The 23,504-nt window shown below is 40.5% G+C and overlaps 1 protein-coding gene across 1 annotated transcript in view; it reads right to left on the bottom strand.

The window, feature by feature from the left end:
• Positions 1-4,118: 4,118 nt before the first annotated feature.
• The window catches only part of OTOA (otoancorin), a 112,843-nt gene continuing 93,457 nt past the window's right edge, over positions 4,119-23,504 (bottom strand). Inside the window, exons 20-23 of the mRNA XM_089674777.1 lie at positions 14,750-14,886; positions 13,668-13,765; positions 10,727-10,934; positions 4,119-5,113 (exon numbers count right to left, since the gene is read on the bottom strand). Coding sequence (XP_089530903.1) covers positions 5,049-5,113; positions 10,727-10,934; positions 13,668-13,765; positions 14,750-14,886 — 508 coding nt within the window. The 3' untranslated portion in view covers positions 4,119-5,048. The remainder of the gene's footprint in view (positions 5,114-10,726; positions 10,935-13,667; positions 13,766-14,749; positions 14,887-23,504) is intronic.

The following is a 23,504-nucleotide window of genomic DNA, read 5'->3' as shown; positions in this document are numbered from 1 at the left end:
GTTCCCATCATGAACATAATGCAGCACGTTCTACCATTTTTTCCTTCACACAAAACCTGGAACTGACTGCACTGGTGTGCTAGGTCCATTTGAATACATGGAAATCATTTTGAATTCATGGAAAACGCTCATCTGATGATGAAAAAAGGCTCTGGACAGCATTTGGATATGGAACACTTAAAAAACGCTTCTAAACGCAAATGCTTGTAAATGCGGTTAGCCACATTTACACATGTTTACAAGCTTTTGCCATTTGAAACGCTGATAAAATCTACTCCTGAATGCAAGTTTGGTGCGTTAAAAAAAAACGACTGTAAACTCAACTGCCTGTAAACGACTGTAAACGACATAGTGTACATGGACACATAGGACAATATTAGGGAGAGTTCAGGGGCTGCTGAAAAAACACAGAAAAGTTCCTGAACGTGAGTTTATCAGCTGCAGTGTACATGAACCCTTAAAGTCATAAACTGTTGTAAAAGGCAGAAATTATTTGCTCTGTCTGGAGGAGCTATTTTTCTGTGATTTCAAGATGGGTGACACCTTGGATAACGTGATATCTACTGAAAGGGGGATCAATCTGAATTCTGATTTTGGCTGTTAACAAGGATTGTGTGAAAAAATCTGAAGCTGTTTGGTCATATGACCAGGGTGGCAAGTGAAAATGGATTTATTTTAGGAATGGGTCCAGCTGGCCATAGATTGTTAATTTTTGCATTCAGGCAACTGGCTGAGCACTAAAAAAAAAAAACAGATTCCTCCATTCACACAATCCCTCTACCAGGCCATTGTATTTTGAGAGCGGGGCCTGCCACTATCAGGATACACTGATTGAAAACATTTTCCAGCATGTCCCTTCCCTGAGCAAGAATAGCCACACACTGAACAAAATTTGTCCAGTCTCTGCAGAACCAGTGACATTTTGATCAGAATATAGCCAGATTTAGTGAATGGAGCATGTAATACTCTATATCTTATATGCAAAGGTGATGACTTCACTGCCCTAACTCAGAGTGTTTCGTGTTTCTGGAAAGAGAAGTTAGACTTTATGCTGTATCTAAACTAAAATGAGAAGAGTAACAGAAAGCAAAACAGTACCGTATTTTTCGCCGTATAAGACGCACTTTTTCTTCCCCAAAACTGGGGGGGAAATGTCAGTGCGTCTTATGGGGCGAATATGGAGCGGCCGGTCCGGTATTTCCACCGCGGCCGTGTCAGAATACCGGGCCGGCCTCTCAGCTCTGCAGCGGGACCTTACCTGTTCCTCTATCCAGCAGCGTGCTGTCTTCCCGGCTTCTGTAGTGTGGGCACTGGGCATGACAGCCGGGTGCCAAGTGCGCATGCGCAAGAAGCGGTGCTTTTTGTGAATGGTAAGGCGGTACCTGGGACACATGAGAGATCCCAGAAGCCGCCGGACCAATCACAAAGCGCAAGTGCTTCTCGCTCATGCGCACTGGGCACCCGGCTGTCATGCCGAGCGCCATTACAGAAGCCGGGAAGACAGCGCGCGGCTGGATCGAGGAACAGGTAAGATCAAACAAAATCTCCGCGGAAGTAAGAGCGGGTACCTGTCAAATTCAGGTACCCGCTCCCCACCTCCCCAAAGGTCAGCAGTCATCTGTACTGTCCGCAGTCTCTGGTCATCCCTGTGCTGTCCGCAGTCTCTGGTCATCCCTGTGCTGTCCGCAGTCTCTGGTCATCCCTGTGCTGTCCGCAGTCTCTGGTCATCCCTGTGCTGTCCGCAGTCTCTGGTCATCTCCTGTACTGTGTCTGCAGTCCATTAGTTCAGAATTTTTTTTTTCCTGTTTTCTGCCTCTAAAACCTAGGTGCGTCTTATGGTCAGGTGCGTCTTATGCGGCGAAAAATACGGTAAGTCCTCATGCACACTGGACATTTTCTTTAACTCACCTAGAACACTCCTGGCAGCAGCATTATGGCCAAAAAAAGTTTGACATTTGTAAAAAAAATGTAAGGTGTTTACCATGTTTACCCGCATCAAGCATTTGGACATTAATTAATTTCATTGGCCAGAATAAATAATTTACTCTGTCCATTGAAATTAATACTCAAGTGCTAAACATGCCTACCGTTAACGCGCGTTTAGCTTTTTTCACACACATCAAGCATTTTCTTCTGACAAAACTCTACTGCTCCTGGACACGTTGGCAGTGTTTTTTTTTTTCCTGCCTTTAAACTCTCCTGCCACTAAACGCCTCTAAGGCTAGGCTCACACATGTGCGGGTGGTGCGGCTGCGGATCCGCACGAAAATCCATGCAGCCGCACCACTCGCACAGTGGAATACGAACCCATGGGCGGGTGCCATTAATTCTAATGGCACGCTGCCCGCACTGGAAAACGCAACCGTACTGGGAACCGAGGTTCCCGTGTGGGCTGCGTTTTCAGAAGAAGTGCGGTGACTTCTTCCCTGTGTGTCACAGGCACAGGAGTCCATTCAAATGAATCGGCTCTCGTGCCCGCGCAAAACGCGGCCCACGCGGCCGCATATATGTGAACCGGGGGTAAACGTTTGTGTGCATGGACACAAGCTAACATGCAGAGAAGTTTAGAGGCCGGAAAAAAAACAGACGCCCTTAGGAGCAGCTGTAAAAATGTCCAGTGTGCATGAGACCTAAATGCAGAACCTAAAGGATTTTGATATGTAATGTCTGCTTTAAAGTATAACTAAACTTTTTTTTAGTTTTGGATAGAGTGCAGAGGGATTAGAACTCCTTTCAATTTTTATTTCTGTCTGTGTCCCCATTAAGGAGATTCACCCTCTCTATTTGTCCTGTTTACCATTATCATTGAAAGAAAAAGTAACAGAAAATCCAACATTTTGGATTGTCCCCAGAAAAGTAATAGAGGGGAAATGTTCCAATGGGGACACTAGTTCTGGTGAGCTGGGGTAATACCCTTTATTACCTACGTTTATGTATTAATAATACAAGCTTTTGGGATAACTCAGATCCCTTTGTCATACTTTATACATTTCTGAAAAACGAAACTCAAATAATTGCTACACAGAGCTACAAGGAGGGACAATCAATGAAAAAAATAAAATGTTAGAAACTGTCAATTACTTGTCAAAAGTACTATCCATAGCAGTTAGAAAATGTCGTCCAAATTGTTGAATAAGATAGAACATCCCCATGAAAAGGAACACCTCACTGTTTATCCTGTCTATGGAGTATATTTATGAAGCATTAAATCTGACATTCAACAAAATCACTGCAGCTGAATTTCTCGGGGCATTTGCTTTAAATGACAGTGATTGATTACCCAACATACATGTGCACAGATGGTGCTTAGGATGGGTAACACCTCCAAAAGTCCATGAGGGATAGTGACACATAAGTCCCAAAATAGTTCATAGAAAGTATACAGCATCACTTGGAAGTCAGCTCCTTAGAGACATGAAGGGATCTCTGCAGTAATGAGAAAGACAACAAAGGGCACTACTCTTGGTGCACCAATAAAAACATAAGAAATGTATTAAAGCAGCAAGTGGCTACTCACGTTTAGGGTACATGCGCATGTCTCAAAACAGACTGATGTTGCCACTGCATCATGGATATATCAAGGATCCCAGGAATTCCGGTCCAGATCGTGCACTGGACCACTGTGTTTTCTGAGAGTCACCTGGGGGCAATAAGACGCCGGGCTTCGCCAACCAGAAGTGACATCAGCATCTAAGACAGGTAGGGGCATGGCTAACATGTTTCAGTGCTTCCCAGCTCCTTTCTCAAAGGCTGACATTTTTTTCCATTTTAATACATAAATAAATAACTGAATTAATGTATAATAATATATAATGGCAGTGTCTGAAGGATATACCAAAAACCAATTAAAATCATTAGCGGATAATAAATATGTATATATAATAATTGATTAAAATAGTACAGGAATTCATTCAGAACAATCTCTTGAGAAATTCCAAAAAAAATGTACCCTCATGCTAGTGATAATACTATTAAATAACTGATGTATAAATAATAATATCTAGAAAGTTGTGAATATGTTAGGCTTTGAGAAAGGAGCTGGGAGGCTCTGAAATGCGTTTGCCATGACTCTTCCTGTCCTAGGCACTGACATCACTTCCAGATGGTGTCCCATGGCCCCCCGATGGCTCCCAGTACACAGCTGTCCTATGCACGATTTGGAGAGGTGGATTCCTGGGATCCCACTTACAGTTGTGCTCAAAAGTTTATATACCCTGGCAGAAATTGTGAAATTTTCGCATTGATATTGAAAAGGTGACTGATCATGCCAAAAAATGCTCTTTTATTAAAGGATGATGATCATATGAAGCCATTTATTATCAAATAGTTATTTGGCTCCTTTTTAAATCAGTACCAAGGCCAAACAGGGTAAGTAAACTTTTGATCATGGCCATTTGGATGATTTAAAAAGGAGCCAAACAACTATTTTCAATATCAATGCCAAAAGTTCACAATTTCTGCCAGGGTATGCAAAGTTTTGAGCACAACTGTATATCCAGGATGCAGTTTTTGTGCATGTGCCCTACATGGGAGTTGCAACTTGCTGCTTCAATAAATTTCTTATGTTTTTAATGCTGCACCCAGAGTGGCGTCCTTTGTTGATTTTCTAGTGATTGATTATTCACCAGTGAATGAGTGTCACATTCACTACTTTATAAATATTCCCCAGGTGTCACAGGCAATAGATGAACTTTGGATTGTTTCTCATAGTCAGCACAATCAAGATTAGACAGACTAGGTATTATAATATCTGAACAGTTGCCAGCACCAAGTCATTATAGGTAGCCTTCAGCTAAAAAACATTTGGGACTGTCGGTTCCGGTGATCAGAACAGTGCATGTAATCACCATACTCCACCTATATTGCTCCCTGTGCATTATGGGCCTTCTTCTTCTTAGGTAACACCCAGATCTTTCAGATTTGTCCCTTAGCATGTATGAACAAATCTTATAAATATCCAATCTTAGTATATATGGTCAGGTACATGGTCAACTGTAGAGCTGGCACCATAATCTTCTAAATTAATATTTCACGTCATCCATCAGCATTCATGAACAAATCAAATTACTGATAACTGCTAAAATGATGATATGACTAGCTGTCAGTGTGGCACCTGTAAGAGATACAAAAAGGTGATTTTAGTTATACTTGGTTGTTTTTGCAATTCTCAATAAAACGCATAAAACTCACTGGTCTCGGTACTTTATGAGTCTCGGACCTGTAATATGTCAAAATCCTGGAATGCTCTACTTGTACTGTTTTGACTGGGACAGAACTGTGTTTTTAAAATGCACAATGATTCCCAGGGAATGTAGCGATTTGTACTGCTCTTTGTGGAATGTACCACCCTGCCCTGCTGCTCCGATTAGCACAGAGTTAGGTCATTTGTTTCAATCTTGGCAGTCCCAGCCCTTTAATATCATTGCTCTCTGTTTCTCTCCACCAGGGAAATAGTGTCACAGGAGAAAACTGTCACTAAGAGCCAGGCAATGAAGCAACCTCTGGGTCATGTAAGTATGAGCTGCCTTTCCTAGCATAGTTTTTGGCTGATCTGAGTTCTTAAGTGGTACAATGGTAAATCTAATTGCAGGGTGGACTGAGGAAAGAAGGAGTGCTGATGTGAGATCTGAAGGGGAGCTGATATGGTCTGATAAGGGAAATAATCTGAGGTCTGAAGGGATAATTTGTGGAAAGGGTGGGGGGCTGATCTAAAGCCTGCAGCTATAACGCTAACCCCTGCAATCTATATGCTATGTCATATGTCCTGATTGCTGTACTGTGTAAGCTGTGATATACATTACATACTCCTGGCCAAAATGTTTATTGTCTCTACAAATGGGTTGTGGTTCAGCAAGGTGCTTATTACAGGTACTTATATAGCACTGTCAATTTACGCAGCGCTTAAGACACACACACACACATATATATATATATATATATACTGTATACAGTTCTCAGCAGAAATAAGTACACCTCAACAGATTTGTCCGTAAACCCTTAGGCCGGCCATGCATGGATTGAAATTCTACCGATTTTTCATCCGAAAATCGGACCTAAGAATAATCGGCCGATTTTTGCTCTGTTAGTGGGTCAATGGCACTGGACGATTTTTGTGGTTCCTCCCCTTTTTGGTGATCGGGCATGTTGCAACATTTGTGAAAAACGACTGATTTTCGACTCAATGATGGTCAAATCATATGATAATTTTTCCAAAAAGAATATGCGCATGAGCCGTGACCTGGAAGGAACAGAAGTTTCACCTATTATATGGGGTGAACTTTATGACTTGGTTGGCCAATTTTCGAAATCATTGATGGCACCATGAGATTACCGAGAAAACAACGTTTTCATTTCATTGTCCATTTTCAGACAAAACCATCCTTCGGAATTCGAACCATGTATGGCCTGCATTACTTTCCTTTCAAAATCAACATTTTCTATGGAACACTATACTACAAGATACACAGGACAGACTAAAACATTTAATGTGAAAATGGCTTAATGTATCTTAACATGTAATACACTGCCTAAATCTCAATCAATTGACTTGAATCACAAGTGTAATAAAAGCGCCACACCCTTAATACTTTAAAGCAGCAATTCCACCTCAAAGAAACCAAATACATTTCTTAGTGCTATAACTTAAATAAAGGAATGTGCTAAAACCACAAACTTTTCCTAATTTAGTGTAGAAACATTAGTGCAAAAGATATATATATACAGTGGGGATCGAAAGTCTGGGCACCCCAGCTAAAAATTTGTATTAATGTGCATAAAGCCAAGGAAAGATGGAAAAATCTCCAAAAGGCATCAAATTACAGATTAGACATTCTTATAATATGTCAACAAAAGTTGGATTTTATTTCCATCATTTACATTTTCAAAATAACAGAAAACAAAAAAATGGCGTCTGCAAAAGTTTGGGCACCCTGCATAATTTATAGCATGCACTGCCCCCTTTGCAAAGCTGAGACCTGCCAGTGTCATGGATTGTTCTCAATCATCGTCTGGGAAGACCAGGTGATGTCAATCTCAAAGGTTTTAAATGCTCAGACTCATCTGACCTTGCCCCAACAATCAGCACCATGGGTTCTTCCAAGCAGTTGTCTAGAAAACTGAAACTGAAAATAGTTGATGCTCACAAAGCTGGAGAAGGCTATAAGAAGATAGCAAAGTGTTTACAGATGTCAATATCCTCTGTTCGGAATGTAATTAAGAAATGGCAGTCATCAGGAACAGTGGAAGTTAAAGCAAGATCTGGAAGACCAAGAAAAATATCAGACAGAACAGCTCGCAGGATTGTGAGAAAAACAATTCAAAACCCACGTTGGACTGCACGATCCCTCCAGAAAGATCTGGCAGACACTGGAGTTGTGGTACACTATTCCACTATAAAGAGATACTTGTACAAATATGGTCTTCATGGAAGAGTCATCAGAAGAAAACCTCTTCTACGTCCTCACCACAAAAATCATCGTTTGAACTTTGCAAATGAACATATAGAGAAGCCTGATGCATTTTGGAAACAAGTTCTGTGGACCGATGAGGTTAAAATTGAACTTTTTGGCCGGAATGAGCAAAGGTACGTTTGGAGAAGAAGGGATACAGAATTTAATGAAAAGAACCTCTGTCCAACTGTTAAGCATGGGGTTGGATCAATCATGCTTTGGGGTTGTGTTGCAGCCAGTGGCACAGGGAACATCTCACGAGTAGAAGGAAAAATGGATTCAATAAAATTTCAGCAAATTTTGGATGGTAACTTGATGCCATCTGTGAAAAAGCTGAAGTTAAAGAGAGGATGGCTTCTACAAATGGATAATGATCCTAAACACACCTCGAAATCCACGGGGGATTACATCAAGAGGCGTAAACTGAAGGTTTTGCCATGGCCTTCACAATCTCCTGACCTCAACATAATTGAAAATCTATGGATAGACCTTAAAAGAGCAGTGCGTGACAGACAGCCCAGAAATCTCAAAGAACTGGAAGACTTTTGTAAGGAAGAATGGGCAAAGATACCTCAAACAAGAATTGAAAGACTCTTGGCTGGCTACAAAAAGCGTTTACAAGCTGTGATACTTGTCAAAGGGTGCAGTACAAGATATTAACTCTGCAGGGTGCCCAAACTTTTGCAGACGCCATTTTTTTGTTTTCTGTTATTTTGAAAGTGTAAATGATGGAAATAAAATCTAACTTTTGTTGACATATTATAAGAATGTCTAATCTGTAATTTGATGCCTTTTGGAGATTTTTCCATCTTTCCTTGGCTTCTTTATGCACATTAATACACATTTTTAGCTGGGGTGCCCAAACTTTCGATCCCCACTGTATCTATCCTCAATTAATATAAAAAAATATCAAAATTATGTGCAAAACTATTTTTTAGTGCATAAGTAATTTAAATAATTAAATTTGTGAATATAAAAATTGTCCAATTTTGAATTTCTTCAAATGTCCAAACAAATCCTTTTCAAATTCAAGTGTTCTCAAAGAAATTGTGCCAAAATCCACCAAAGTAAAGTAACTCACCAGAGCTCCATGCTGATCAATCTCTAGATCAGCAAAAAACGCTTTTTGCTCTGGGAGCAGATGCAATAAATCAACTTCTAATAATTGATCATCACACCTGAGAAGTTGATTCATTGCATCTGCTCCCAGAGCAAAAAGCGTTTTTTGCTGATCTAGAGATTGATCAGCATGGAGCTCTGGTGAGTTACCCAACTTTACTTTGGTGGTGGAGTTTGGCACAATTTCTTTGAGAGCACTTGAATTTGAAAAGGATTTGTTTGGACATTTGAAGAAATTCAAAATTGGACAATTTTTATATTCACAAATTTAATTATTTAAATTACTTATGCACTAAAAAATAGTTTTGCACATAATTTTGATATTTTTTTATATTAATTGAGAATAGATATATATATCTTTTGCACTAATGTTTCTACACTAAATTAGGAATAGTTTGTGGTTTTAGCGCATTCCTTTAAGTTAAATTGACTTGAAACGTTGCACAGCTCAAGTTCTCAACTTCCCAAACATGTCCTGGAAGTTTCATAGATTTTGGAATGCCACAAAGAAAATGTGGGACATTAAGCTTGTTGTTTGGGGAGCTTAATGTGGCTTAACATACAAAAAAGAGCTTAGATGTTTTCCAATTTCCCCCAAACTTCACAAAATAGAATACTCTATCTATGGCAACATATTCTGAAAATTTCAGATCATTTGGTAAATCACACCAAAAGTTATTCACGTTAAGCTATATTTTACAATGCTAAAACATTTAATGTGAACAGCTTAGTGTAAAAAGAGCTTAACGTACCATAATGTGCCTAAAACTCAATCAATTGACTTGAAACGTTGCACAGCCCAAGTTCTCAACATCCCAAACAAGTCCTAGAATTTTCATAGATTTTGGCCTGGAGGTAGACTGCACTAAGATTGAACACCATAATTTGAGTATTCATTTTTCAAGTAATACTGAAAATTTTGTAATCTGAGTTATGTTAGTAACCTTACTTTAATGTAATGAGCTAAACAAATGTTCTATAAAACTCAGTTTTTAAAAAGTTTGGAAATTGTTCTTGTGTTCATTGACATATTGATTACATAGTTACAGCAAAGCATGATTCAATTTGCTCCTGCAGGGGAAAAAATTCCTTCCTGATCCCCCGAGAGGCAATCGGATATTCCCTGGATCGACTTTACCTATAAATGTTAGTATCCAGTTATATTCTGTGTAGCCAAGAAACAATCCAGGCCTTTTTTATTGCAATCCACTAAGCTGGCCAGAACCAACTCTTGAGAGAGTCTATTCTACATTTTCACAGCTCTCACTGTGAAGAAACCTTGTCCTCTGTGATGATCTCAGGGTGAATAACTCTACACTGAGTTCACTATAGTAGATTAAAATCTTACTTTTCCAAAGGGGTGTACTCATTTATGCTGAGCACTGCGTGTATATATAATATAAATATAGTACATTCACATCAGTCCCTAACCCCCCAAGGAGCTATAATAGAATACTCACTTGCTCAGTGAATCCAGTGCTATCCAGATGTAATCTGCTGAAAGACTACACATACCAGGTCCGACGATGCCATCTTGTTTGTGATGTCATCAAGAGGTCGCTCTATCAGGTGGCCTCCTGATCAGGGGCGGACTGACCATTTGGAAATTTGGGCACTGCCCGAGGGCCCGGGGTCAGTAGGGGGCCCCATGAGATGCCCCTGGTACCTTTTTCATAGGCTTTTTTGAGTTTGGGCAAAGACACAGGGGCCCCATGATCCCCTATTGCCCGGGGGCCCCATGAGTTGTCAGTCCGCCCCTGCTCCTGATGATGCTGCACTGCTCATGTACGCACTGTACATAGAATGCACTAGTCTACATACCCCCAAAGACTTCTGATATGGGTGACATGGCTATCCCAAGAAGTTGTGGGCAGGGGGAAACATCATCCTGACCTAGGCGAGAAAGGTGGAAGTGCTGGCTGCACTTCACCGAAAGTAGGTATCCCCCCAAAAAATGTGTTGCAATTTGTGCGGCCAGGGGACTGCCAAAGATGAAGTAAGGGACCATTCTGTTCAATACCATTGCGCAAAGCAGGTAAGTATAACATCTTTCTTATTTAAAAAAATATATATCCTTTAATATTACTTTATGGTCTAGTTTATTTATTTTCACCCATGAAGTTTTTTTGAAATGTAAATAATATTTGGCCTTTGCTTACCATTCGATACAGAGTTAAAAGTTAGACTGGTGGCTGTGGTTGTACTTTTTGTTGTCCGGGATTGTGTCCTGTAGCTGCTTATTCTGATGCCCTCTAGTGCTTGACTCAGAGCTTGCAGTTGAGAGGTATTGAGCAGTGCACGCTGGGATTCTGTAACCATTGCTCCATTTTCAGGTCCTAGATTAGATATATGCTCTGCTGAGAGCTCCTTAAAAAACACAGGATGTATTAGCTCTTTGTTTCTATTTTCTGTGCAAGTATTAGTTTTCCTTAGATAAGAATTTGCTTTCACTATTCATGTACACTCTCCGGCCACTTTTTTAGGTACACCTTGCTAGTGCCAAGAAAATATCCCCCACACCAGTACACCACGATCACCAGCCTGAATGGATGCCACTGCAACATGCTAATGTGCAGGGGCGGACTGACAACTCATGGGGCCCCTGGGCAATAGGGGATCATGGGGCCCCTGTGTCCTTGCCCAAACTCAAAAAAGCCTATGAAAAAGGTACCAGGGGCATCTCAAGGGGCCCCCTACTGACACCGGGCCCCTGGGCAGTGCCCGAGTTTCCAAATGGTCAGTCCACCCCTGCTAATGTGTGTATGGTAGATTAAGGTAACATACACTCACCAGCCATTTTATTAATGCCAAGAAAATATCCACCATTACACCACCAGCCTGAACCATTGATATAAGGCAGGATGGATCCATGCTTTCATATGGTTTACTCAAAATTCTGACCCTTCCATCTGAATGTTGCAGCAACCAGTCTGCGCATTCTCCTTTGACCTCTGACATCAACAAGGCATTTTCATCCAAACAACTGCACTGGATATTTTCTCTTTTTCGGAACATTCTCTGTAAACCCTAGAGATTGTCGTGTGTGAAAATCTCAGTAGGTCAGCAGATTTTGAAATACTCAGACCAGCCCAACAATCATCCCACGTTCAAAGTCACTTAAATCCCCTTTCTTCCTTATTCTGATGCTCGGTTTGAACTTCAGCACGTTGTCTTCACCAAGTCCACATGCCTAAATGTATTGAGCTGCTATCATGTGATTAGCTGATTAGCAATTTGTGTTACCAAGCAATTGAACAGGTGTACCTAATAAAGTGGTTGGTGAGTGTATATTGCAATGCAATAATCAAACTTTTTTACATACTACAGCATGAGTAAAAGCTTGAAATTCTATCTACGGTCAATTTGAGTAGCCCAGTAAGCATGTTCCATGCCAGGGAATGGAGTGTCACCAGTGTCATAAAATATTTATACCAGTGTTCAATCAAAGGTGTTCTTTGTACTTACACAACAGACAAAACGGAACTGACCATGCTGTATAGCGCTTATAAAACCTTTTAATAAATCATGTTGATCTGGGCCTCCACCAAGGTAACAAGGACACATCTGCAGTTGCTTAACCCACTCTCAGTAGGCAGCTGGCAAAGGGTGAGATGGAACCATGGATGGAACCCTCTGGAGCAGATTCTAGCTTGGACCATGGAGGAGGTTACTGGAACTTGTCCCAAAACAACAGCTTTAAATTGGGACCAAAGCTGTATTCTGGGTATGAGAAGAATTCAAATACTTACATGTTTTGGGTCATGCACAGCCATCCAGAGCAGTGTGCTTACAGGGAAGCACCAACACACCGCTCCCCAGTAAAACACTCCCAGCACACAGGTAACCCTTTGATTGCCTCTCATGTTAATCCCTTCCTGCCCAGTGCCATTAGTACAGTGTCAGTGCTTTTTTTTTTAGCACTGATCACTGTATTGGTGTCACTGGGGATGTCAGTGACACCAAGTCACTTCCCCCCAGTGTCAGAATGTCCACAGTCCCACTATAAGTCACTGATCACCGCCATAGTAAAAGAAAATCCAGTATATATACTGCCATTTTATGACAAAATTTGATTACATTTTTTTTTACTGGACATGTTTAATGTTTAGCAAAAAAGTCAAAAATATAGTTTTTTTTCTCCAAATTGTCGGTCTTTTTTTTTTCTAGTGCAAAAAGCTCTATTTGTGGGAAAAAAGGACGTAAATTTAATTTTGTTGCAGGTTCCATGACCGCGTAATTGTCAGTTAAAGTAAAGCAGCGTTGTAACGCAAAAAATGGCCTGATCAGGAAGGGGGGGGGTAAATCCTCAGGAGGGCAAGTGGTTAATGCAGAAGAGACAAAACATGTCTCTTCTGCAATAAAAAATCCTGACTGTCTGCTCATTTTTTTATTTTTTACCCTAAAGTTCCACTTTACAGAGTAACTCTAATTTTGCTGAGAAAAAAAAACCCATTATTTTCTGGATGATTAATGTACATTGCAGGGATTTTAACAAACTGTTGCAGATTTCTACCTTTTGTAATTCTGAAGAAATAGCTGTGTATCTGTGTCCCTGTGCAGAGTGACTCTGTATGGGCGTGTTTTTATAATTATCAGTCAGCTGTTGCACCTGTAGGGCTCTAATAAGGAAATTGTCAGGGTCTGCATCCCTTTTTAGATGTGCTTTCTCTTTGGGAATATCTCACCAAAAATGACATTTTTGTTGCGGGGGGTGCCAAAAATCTGACTTGTATCTTAGTGCAGTTCTTGGAAAATCAGTAAGCCAATCACACAAGCAGGAAATTACATTTTCACTGGGCGTTCTGTACACCCTTTTGGTAAAGAATGTCTCCAGGTAGCCATATTGCATTGCGTTTTACAGAAAATTACAGAGCTGAAGATTGAAAAGAAAATTTAATTTTTAATAATCAAAAACATTATGACTTGAGTTGCAATTGTGTATGCTAATTTAATTTTATTTGATATTTTTATTCCCATGAAAGTGGAGCTATCCTTTACATAACATATTTAACACAACAAAATGGAAAAAAATAAGAAAGAGAATTTCATTGCCAGGGTTTACATACAACTTAAAAGAAAAAAATAATACTGGTTTGTTACCTTAAATGTCTGCTCTAGTATCATGGAAATGGCTGTAGGTTGGATATAAGGCATTAACCTTGGGTCTATGGCCTTGAAATCTTGTTCACTTAATGCAGCTTTAAAAAGTGAATAAAACAGATATAATCGTTAGCTGTCTTCAACAAAATGTGATCTACATCAGGGGCATCCCTAGGCAGGTGCGGGGGGTGCATGCCGCAACGGGTGACACCTACAGCATGGGGTGATACCGGACCCGCTCCACGAAAAGGTAAGTTGTAAAGCACGCTGACGATCCCCACAGGATGGATCGGATCTGCAAATTGGGGAGCACAATTGATCGGACTCTGATCCATTATGCTCAATCCGCAGATCTGATCCATCCTGCGGGGATCGTAGGCATGCAACCTATACGGGGTGATACCGGACCCACTCCACGAAAAAATAAGTTGTAAAGCACGCCGACGATCCCCACAGGATAGATCCGATCTGCGGATTGAGTCTGATCCATTATGCTGAATCCGCAGATCCGATCCATTCTGCGGGGATCGTCGGAGGGGGTGTCACCAAGTGTTATCGCACCGGGTGACACCAACCCTAGAGACGCCCCTGATTTACATATGCATATTTTAGCCCTGACTCAACAAAGTGTACTCTCATTTGTCGCAATAACAGCATATAACACTTACTGATCAAGAACCATTAAAGTATAACTTAAAGCAAAACTTTTTTTTTTCATTTTTGGATAAAGTGGAGAGGGATTAGAACGCAAGATTTTTTCTTTTGCTGGCTTTTCCCCCGTTTAATGTCCTGTTTACCATCATCACTGAACCTGAAAGTAAAGGAAAATCCCAAATTTTGGGTTGTCACCAGAACAGGAACAGAGGAGAATCTTCTAATGGGGACACTAGTTCTGGTAACCCTGGTGAAAACCAGGGATTCCGTCGCTTTGGAGAGTTTTCCTCTCATTTCCTGTTTTGGCTATGGGGCAGGAAAAGGGAAATATGCACAATGGTAAAAAAGCCTTCTGCTGTAAAAATCTGTTTTTTGAAGAATACTATATTAGCTAGAGGTAATACGCATATCATAGCCAACAAAATCACCTGCAATGAAGCCTATATCATTCAAAATAAAATGGCTCCATGTTTCCACTTTTCCATAGATCATCTCTGCCTGTTTTTTGAATGCTTGCAAAACGTTTGGTCTGCAAGGAAGAGATCCGAGCCTTGAAATAACAGATCTGGAAAAGAGGAGAGATCATACGATTTGTGTCACATATGAAATCAATCAAGGTTAAAGTGTTACTAAACGCAGGACCCTGCATTCACTATATCTGATCACCCACAGTACACACAACACGGAAATGCAATTATTTTAGTAACTATAAACTGCTAAATACCTTTTCTCATCAGCAGTTAGAGCAGTCTTGTGACTTCTATCATTGTCCAGCAGAGCACTGGTTAAAGCTTGTAGGAGGAGTTTTCATTCTGTTCTAGGAGGATGTAAAACCCCTGACCTGATTGGTACAAAAACCGGTCACGGTTCTGTTTTGTTGTTTGACATGCGTCGCTATTATGCTACATGCTGGGAGTCCAGGGCGCTCCTGTACCTTTAAGGAGGGGTGGGCTCCCTCAGGTCCATCTGCCCTTGGTCTATCCATTAAATACACATGACTCTACTATGGGGGCTCTTAAATTTAGGAACTACAGAATAATGGGGTGCCGTGACGTGGCTCCGTAGCTTACGCATGTATTTGCAATTGTGTGCTAACTAAGCCCCTGTTTTTAACACATACTGCTAGACAGGTACATTCGGTTTGTTTGTAGGCTGGCTGGCAAGTTAAAGCTGGGAATTTTACTGTTTTGTTTTTTGACAGTGCTGATTGGCCCTTTGTGTAGCAATTCACACCAAACCGAGCATGTGCAGAATGTCTCCACACAATATGTCTTATCAGGAGTTAAAGGGGGGGGCACTGGAAGAAGGGGAAAATCAGAGAAGTCAGGATCAAACAGCCTTTCTACACAATGCAGAGGATTAACCCCTTAGCTCTCACAGTGAGTATAACAAGCATGCTTTACTGCATATACAGACTGATTTTACTGTTGTGGTAGTAACACTTTAAAGTCCACCTATCACTTAAAACCATTGTTGTCATTAGGAAAGGGACCACTTGGGCTACACCACCCAATGGAGGACCACTGTGCTCCAGTTAAAGAAAATTTTACAGTCATTTCAATGTTTTTATGTAAAAGAGTTTAACTTGATTTAAAATGGTTATCACTGCCCTTTGTTGTCATCTAAAAAGGTTCTCATTTGTCCAGGCCATGGTATGTTTTTTTTTCGTGGGGGGGATTAGTAATAGACTGAAGATATATGGTAGAGGCAAACAAGTAAGAAGGGAAAAATTCAGGTGCAAAAAAGGGCATTTAGGATCGAACAGTGAAGCAAAGGTGATTAAGAGTCTGAGAACGTCCAGTGGGAGGGGCGAAACGCGTCGACGTGCTTCCGGTCTGCTGTCCCTACGTCTTGCACAACTTCTAGTGAGTGGAACGTACGCTGAGCGGTGCGTTCCAAGCAGCCATCTTGGGATCTGTCTGTCCTACGTACTGTCATCCTCTGCTATATTGGAGCTGTGAGATTTCTGGAGCTGTCTATGGATGGTGTTTGATTCTACTTAGCTGTTAGAGGCTATTAAACATGCTTTTATGAATCTTGGATTATGTGAGTGGCCTGGTATTTGTTTATACATGTTCTATGGTCATTAGCAATATTACACTATATGCAATATTTTTCCTTTGGCACAACGGTGGAGCTGGTTTGGAGTGATTAACCATTTCAATACCGTGCAATTTTACACCTTCCTGCCCAGGCCATTTTTCACGTTTCAGCGCTCTCACACTTTGAATGACAATTGCGCGGTCATACAACATTGTACCCAAACTAAAATTTTATAATTTTCTTCACACAACTAGAGCTTTCTTTTGGTGGTATTTAATCACCACTGGGGTTTTTATTTTTTGCTAAATTAACAAAAAAAGACCAAAAATTAAAAAAAAAAACCCGTTTTTCTTTGTTTCTGTTATAAAAGTTTACAAATAAATAATTGTTCTTCATAAATTTAGGCCGAGATGTATTCTGCTACATGTCTTTGGTGAAAATAACCCAAATTAGGATGTATTATTTAGTTTGTAGGAAAGTTATAGAGTTTACAAACTATGGTATAGATCTGAAAATTGATCAATCCTGAAGTACTGACGGCCAATCTAATTTCTTGAGGTCCAAGAATGTCAGAATAGTACAGATATCCCCAAATGACCCCTTTTTGCAGAGTAGACAGTCTGACGTACTTCATAAGAGGAATGGCGAGTTTTTTGAAGTTGTATTTTTTTTGTCATACTTTTTCGGAAAATTTTAAAATTTAAAAAATTATTTTCACTATTTTTTTTTTACATACTGTCACCAGTGCAGTACAGCGTCATCATATAACTGGCATGGCGGTGAACAGGGACACTGACTGGTGACAGTATGAAAAAAAAAAATATATATAGTTTTTTATTTTTTTTATTTTTTTATTATTTTTAATTTTTTATTACATTTTTTTAAAGATTTTTTTTCATATTTTACTATGACCAAAGTAGTACAATGTTACCATAGTAACATTGTACTACTTTGGGGAAGTGATCAGTATTTTTATTTTTTTTTTCTTTACACAATTTGCTTATAGCAAAGAATTACTTTGCTATAAGCAAGCATTTACCTGAATGAAATCGATTCATTCAGGTTTTTTTTTTTTTTTTTTTGTGCTTAGCTGTGATTTGGTCACAGCTAATCACATGACATGTGCATGTGATTAGCTGTGACCATTCACAGCTAGGCAGTAGTATACAATGGATGGCATGAATGTAGCCATCCATTGTATACAACTGTCATGTGACCTGCTGTGATTGGTCACAGCAGGTCACATGGTACCAGCAACGGGGGGCCGGTACTCAGATCTGTCATCGGCCGTGTCCGAGGTACACGGCCGGTGACAGATCGCGCCGCTGCAAGGCTCTGCATTAGCGCAAACTGCGTATGTGCGGGTGCACGCCAAATGGCGTGCACCCGGAATGCCGAAGCACTTTTGAAGTCGCCAAACGGCCATTGGCCGGGCAGCTAATGGTTAACCAAGGAGGGAGTGGAAGGATCATCATAGCTCTGCATGGTGGAATGGAGGTCTGGAGGCTATAGAGGGGGTATAGGATCCCTGAAAGTCCTAAAAGGCCTACTATTCACCAATATCTGCTGAGTGCGGTTTATGTCGGTTTGCACTGGTGGATGGTGGAAGCATTTATCACATAAGAATATTTCTTTGTTCAAGCACTGTGGAGTTTGGGAGGAAGGATTCTGAATATATAAAGAATATTTTTTGAGTTATTATGGACACATTTATTTATTTTTGAGTTATTATGGACACATTTCATTTATTGATATATTAATTTATAATATTCTTTTTTGGACACTATAATATTACTTTATATTTAATAGGTATTGGTTTGCGCTGTTTATATATTTTTTATAGATGAGCATGGTCTATTTTTTATGCTTACACCTGTCTTAGGGTAGCAAGATAGGGTGGGTGGTAAAATCCGAATCCCCAGGCACTTGCTGATTTTTAACTGTGCTGCAGACACGTATTTTTTAACACAGTCCCAGTCATTATACCAGCCGAGAGTGCGTGTACTTTTATGAAACTCACTGTTGGCTGTCAATGTGGAAGAGATACAAGCGGTTGTGAAGCCACCAATACAATGCAATTTGCCGCTCCCCCTGCCATATTTACCGGGCTCCGCTGTCCCATGGTCATAGCTGGTGTCGCTGGAAAGGACAGTGAGAGCTCAAAGGACGTCCATCTACTAAGCCTCCCTTCTTTGTGCAGACCAGAAAGTGACATGTATGATGTCAATTACTGGACCGATGCCATCATTCTTTGGAACCAGTGCCCAGGGAAGCGGCTGATGAACATGATGTGCTGTCTGATAGATCCCAGATGTCTCATAAAGAGTACCTGTCATCTACAGTATATGCTATCACATACAGTTGCAAGAAAAAGTATGTGAACCCCTTGGGATTACGTGGAGTTTTGCATGAATTGGGCATAAAATGTGCTCTGAACGTCATCTAAGTCACAACAATAGAAGAACACAGTCTGCTGAACATAATACTACACACACATTAGATGTTGCCATGGTTTAATTGCACATAACATGTAAATATTCACAGTGCAGGGAGGAAAAAGTATATGAGGCCCTAGCTTAATGACTTCTCCCAGAGCTAATTGAAGCCAGGAGTGAGCCAACCTTGACTCCAATCAGTGTGATGATATTGGATGTGTTGCTGACAGCTGTCCTGCCCTTAAAAACACACACCTGTTTTGGGTTTACTGGTTTCAAAAAGCACTGTCTGATGTGAACCATGCCTCACAGAAAAGAGCTCTCAGAAGACCTACGATCAAGAATTGTTGACTTGCATGAAGCTGGAAAGGGTTACAAAAGTATCTCCAAAAGCCTTGATATTCATGTGTCCACGGTAAGACAGACTGTCTACAAATGGAGAAAGTTTAGCCCTGTTGCTACTCTCCCTAGGCGTGGTCATCCTGTAAAAATGACTGCAAGAGCGCAGCGCAGAATACTGCATGAGGTAAAGAAGAATCCCAGAGTGTCAGCTAAAGACCTACAGAAATCTCTGGCACATACTAACATTTTTGTTGACACATCTACAATAAGGAAAACATTAAACAAGAATGGAGTACATGGGAGGACACCACGGAGGAAGCCATTGCTGTCCAAAAAGAAGATTGCAGCACGTTTGAAGTTTGCAAAAGAGCACCTGGATGTTCCACAGCACTACTGGCAAAATATACTGTGGACAGATGAAACCAAGATTGAGTTGTTTGGGAAGAACACACAACACTATGTGTGGAGAAAAAAAGGCACAGCACACCAACATCAAAACCTCATCCCCACTGTAAAACATGGCGGAGGGAGCATCATGGTTTGGGGCTGCTTCGCTGCCTCAGGGCCTGGACGGATTGTTGTCATTGATGGGAAAATGAATTCCAGAGTTTATCAAGACATTTTGCAGGAAAACATACGACCATCTGTCCGCCAACTGAAGCTCCGCAGAGGATGGGTGATGCAATAGGACAATGACCCAAAGCATACAAGTAATTCAACAACATAATGGCTACAACAGCACAGAATACGCCTTCTGGAGTGGCCCAGTCAGAGTCCTGACCTCAACCTGATTGAAATGCTGTGACATGACCTTAAGAGAGCGATTCACACCAGACAACCCAAGAATATTGCTACACTGAAACAGTTTTGTGAAGAGGAGTGGTCCAAAATTACTCCAGATCGTTGTGCAGGTCTGATCTGCAACTACAGGAAACGTTTGGTTGAGGTTATTGCTGTCAGAGGAGGGTCAACCAGTTTTTAAGTCCAAAGGTTCACATACTTTTTCCTCCCTGCACTGTGAATGTTTACATGTTATGTGCAATTAAACCATGGCAACATCTAATGTTTGTGTAGTATTATGTTCAGCAGACTGTGTTCTTCTATTGTTGTGACTTAGATGACATTCAGAGCACATTTTATGCCCAATTCATGCAAAACTTCACGTAATCCCAAGGGGTTCACATACTTTTTCTTGCAACTGTAGGCGACTAAAAAAAAATTAAGAATAAATGTTAAACGTTTTAAGAGGCACATAAAAAATAATAAGAATAAAAAAAAAATTAGTGACTGCCCCCCACACATACAAAAACACATGCTTTTGGGTGCCTATGTACAAAAACAGTGATTACATTACATGTTCTATATCACCACACATGCTGGAGTGAGAGTAATAATTTTAGCACCACAGTTCCTGCGTAACTGTAAACTGATGACATGTAGGGGCTTTTAAAGCATTGCCCATGACAAACTGAAATTTTTCACCGTTTCACAGGCACATGCAATTTTAAGGTTTGGCATGTTGGGTATCTATTTACTCAACACAACCTCATCTTTTATATTTTACAAAAAATGGGAAATAAATTGCAAATTAACTTCAATGTATTTTTGCTGAAATGTTGCTTTTTATAAACCGTAGCGCTAATATTGTGTAACGTAAAAAATTGGATCTACAGGTGTACCTCGGTTTACGAACGCCTCGGTTTATGTAATTTTCGGTTTACGAACGAAAATCCATTTAAAATAATGCCTCAGTTTATGATTTTTTTTCGCAATACGAACGGATCAATTGCTTTTCAGTGCATTTAAGATTTTTTTTAATCATGTCCCTGTACAGTACTATGGCTTTAAAGTGCACTCTATAAAGAGTTTTGAACAGATAAGACTTTTTTTGAATTTTTTCTGACCTCCGGAATGGATTAATTGGTTTTCAATGCATTTACGAATTAATTTTTAATCATGTCCCTGTACAGTGTTTATGCCTTTAAAGTGCACTTTATAAAGAGTTCTGAACAGATAAAAGACTTTTTTTTCACTTTTTTCTGACATCCGGAAAGGATTAATTGGTTTTCAATGCATTCCTATGGGAAATCGCGTTTTGGTTTACAAATTTTTCGTAATACCAAATGTCTCGCAGAATGCATTAAATTCGTAAACTGAGGTACGCCTGTACCAACTTTTTATTCTCTAGCGTATCTGCTTTTCAATAATATATAATGTTTGGGGGGTTTTAAGTAATCTTCAGGCCTAAAATTACTTTTAAAAAAAAAGGCTATTAACCGTTTCCCCGCTGCCCTATAGCAGATATACTGCTGCAGGGTGGCAGGGGTGAGCAAAATTACGTACTGTATATATATATATATATATATATATATATATATATATACACACAAACACGTGATTTTGAATTTCCAGGTAGGGGGCGCGCATGACCCATGTGCGCGCCCTACCTGTGTGGCAATTCACAGCCGCGGCTGTCAATCACCGGGTCCTGGCCGGTGATTACCAAGCATCTCCGATGGGAAGGAGGACTATTTTGTTGATTAACAGTCCTCCTCCCTGTCAGCTCGGGCACACTGCACAGCACAGCCATCCAGAGCAGTGTGCTTACAGTAAAGAACACAGACACCGCCCCTAGTAAAACACTGCCTGAACACAGTTAACTCTTTGATCGGCCCTCATGGTAACCCCTTCCTGCCCAGTGCCATTAGTACAGTGTCAGTGCTTTTTTTTAGCACTGATCACTGTATTGTTGTCACTGTCAGTGACACCAAGTCAGTTCCTCCCAGTGTCAGAATGCCCAGCACAGTCCTGCAGTCCTGCTATAAGTCGCTGATCGCCGCCATTACTAGTGAAAAAAAATAAAAAAATTACAGTATCTATATTGCCATTTGTAGACACTATACCTTTCACGTAAGCCAATTAATTTGCACATATTTGGATTTTTTTTCAGCAAAGTCATACAGCAGAATACATTTTGACCTAAATTTATGATGAAATTAGATTTTTTAAATTTTTTTACTGGACATGTTTAATAGCAAAAAGTCAAAAATATTGTTATTTTTCTCAGAATTGTTGGCCTTTTCTTTTGTAGTGCAAAAAATAAAAAAAACACAGGCGATCAAATACCACCAAAAGAAAGCTCAATTCGTGGGGACAAAAGGACATCAATTTAATTTGGGTGCAGCGTTGCATGACATCATTTAAAATAACGCAGCGCCAGAATGCAAAAAATGGCCTGGTCAGACAGGTGGGGGGGAATCCTCAGGAGGGCAACAAGTGGTTAATTGTTAATGGCACCCCAAACAAAGGAGCAAACACATGAAAAAACAAACAACAAATGCGCAAACTACAACATGCCAAAATGTTCCATGAGCTACTTTGCCATGTGTAGGGCAACCCACTGAAATCAATGGCCTGCTCTATGCATGTTGTGGGAAAAACTAACCAAAAAACATTATCTTCCACTACGCTAGGTGTGAATGGGGCTGGAAAGTTAAATTGTTGTGTTTACACAAGAACAATGAGACTCCATTCACATCCTTGCGTTTCCAAGTGCACAGCAAACCACACAGAAAATGCACGCTTTGCCGCGTGTTTTGCATATGCACTGCAAGTGTACATTGCGTTGCTGTTAATGGTACCCTACATGCTGGTAGCAGGCGTGCGTCTGCCACACAAGAAATGTCCTGCAAATGCACCAAAAAGCACGGTAAAAAATGCACCACGCCCTGCTCCAAAAAAAAGTTCTGGAGCTTCTGTGGGGCAATTGTCATGCCTAGGGAAGCAAATTCAAGTGAATGGGCTGTCCTGTGTGTGACAAGCAAAAGCTCTCTAAAACAGCCAAAAAAACGAGATGTAAGTTCCTCCTATGCGGAGATGTGAACGGGGAATGACTGCCGAGTGTCTCTGTGCACTCTGTCCTCCTATGTTCTTGCATAAAGTCGACCATACACTAGGCAATCTGATTGCACAATTTCTGTACAATTTCCTTTGGATGTACCAAAACTATGGAATAGGAGAACCCACCCGAACAACCTATTCAATTTATATCAAGGCAAACAGGCTCTTACACTACATAGATGATGGGAGATCTAGGGGGGATTGTACAATCAGATTGTAGAGAACGTGGGTAGAAATAAAACAAGAGATGCTATCGTAATAAGGGAGGTGTGGTCCAGAGTGGTGAATACACCCTATCATTCCCTATTCTGTGATGCAGCAAGGATTCAAAGCTTCCTGGATCTTACATGGTCTACAGGAAATGATGGAATCTGAAAGCTTTTTTAAAAACTGAAATAGATGAAATTTAAAAGCTGCTATAGGCAGGGCTGTTGTTAGAAACCATGGGGCCCCATACATCCAA

Source organism: Staurois parvus, unplaced genomic scaffold (genome assembly GCF_062004578.1).
Source record: "Staurois parvus isolate SC_StPar_1 unplaced genomic scaffold, SC_StPar_1.0 ptg000152l, whole genome shotgun sequence".
Classification (NCBI taxonomy): Eukaryota; Metazoa; Chordata; class Amphibia; order Anura; family Ranidae; genus Staurois; species Staurois parvus.
The sequence above is the reverse complement of the archived record's forward strand: the minus strand, read 5'-3'. Positions and strand labels throughout refer to the sequence as shown.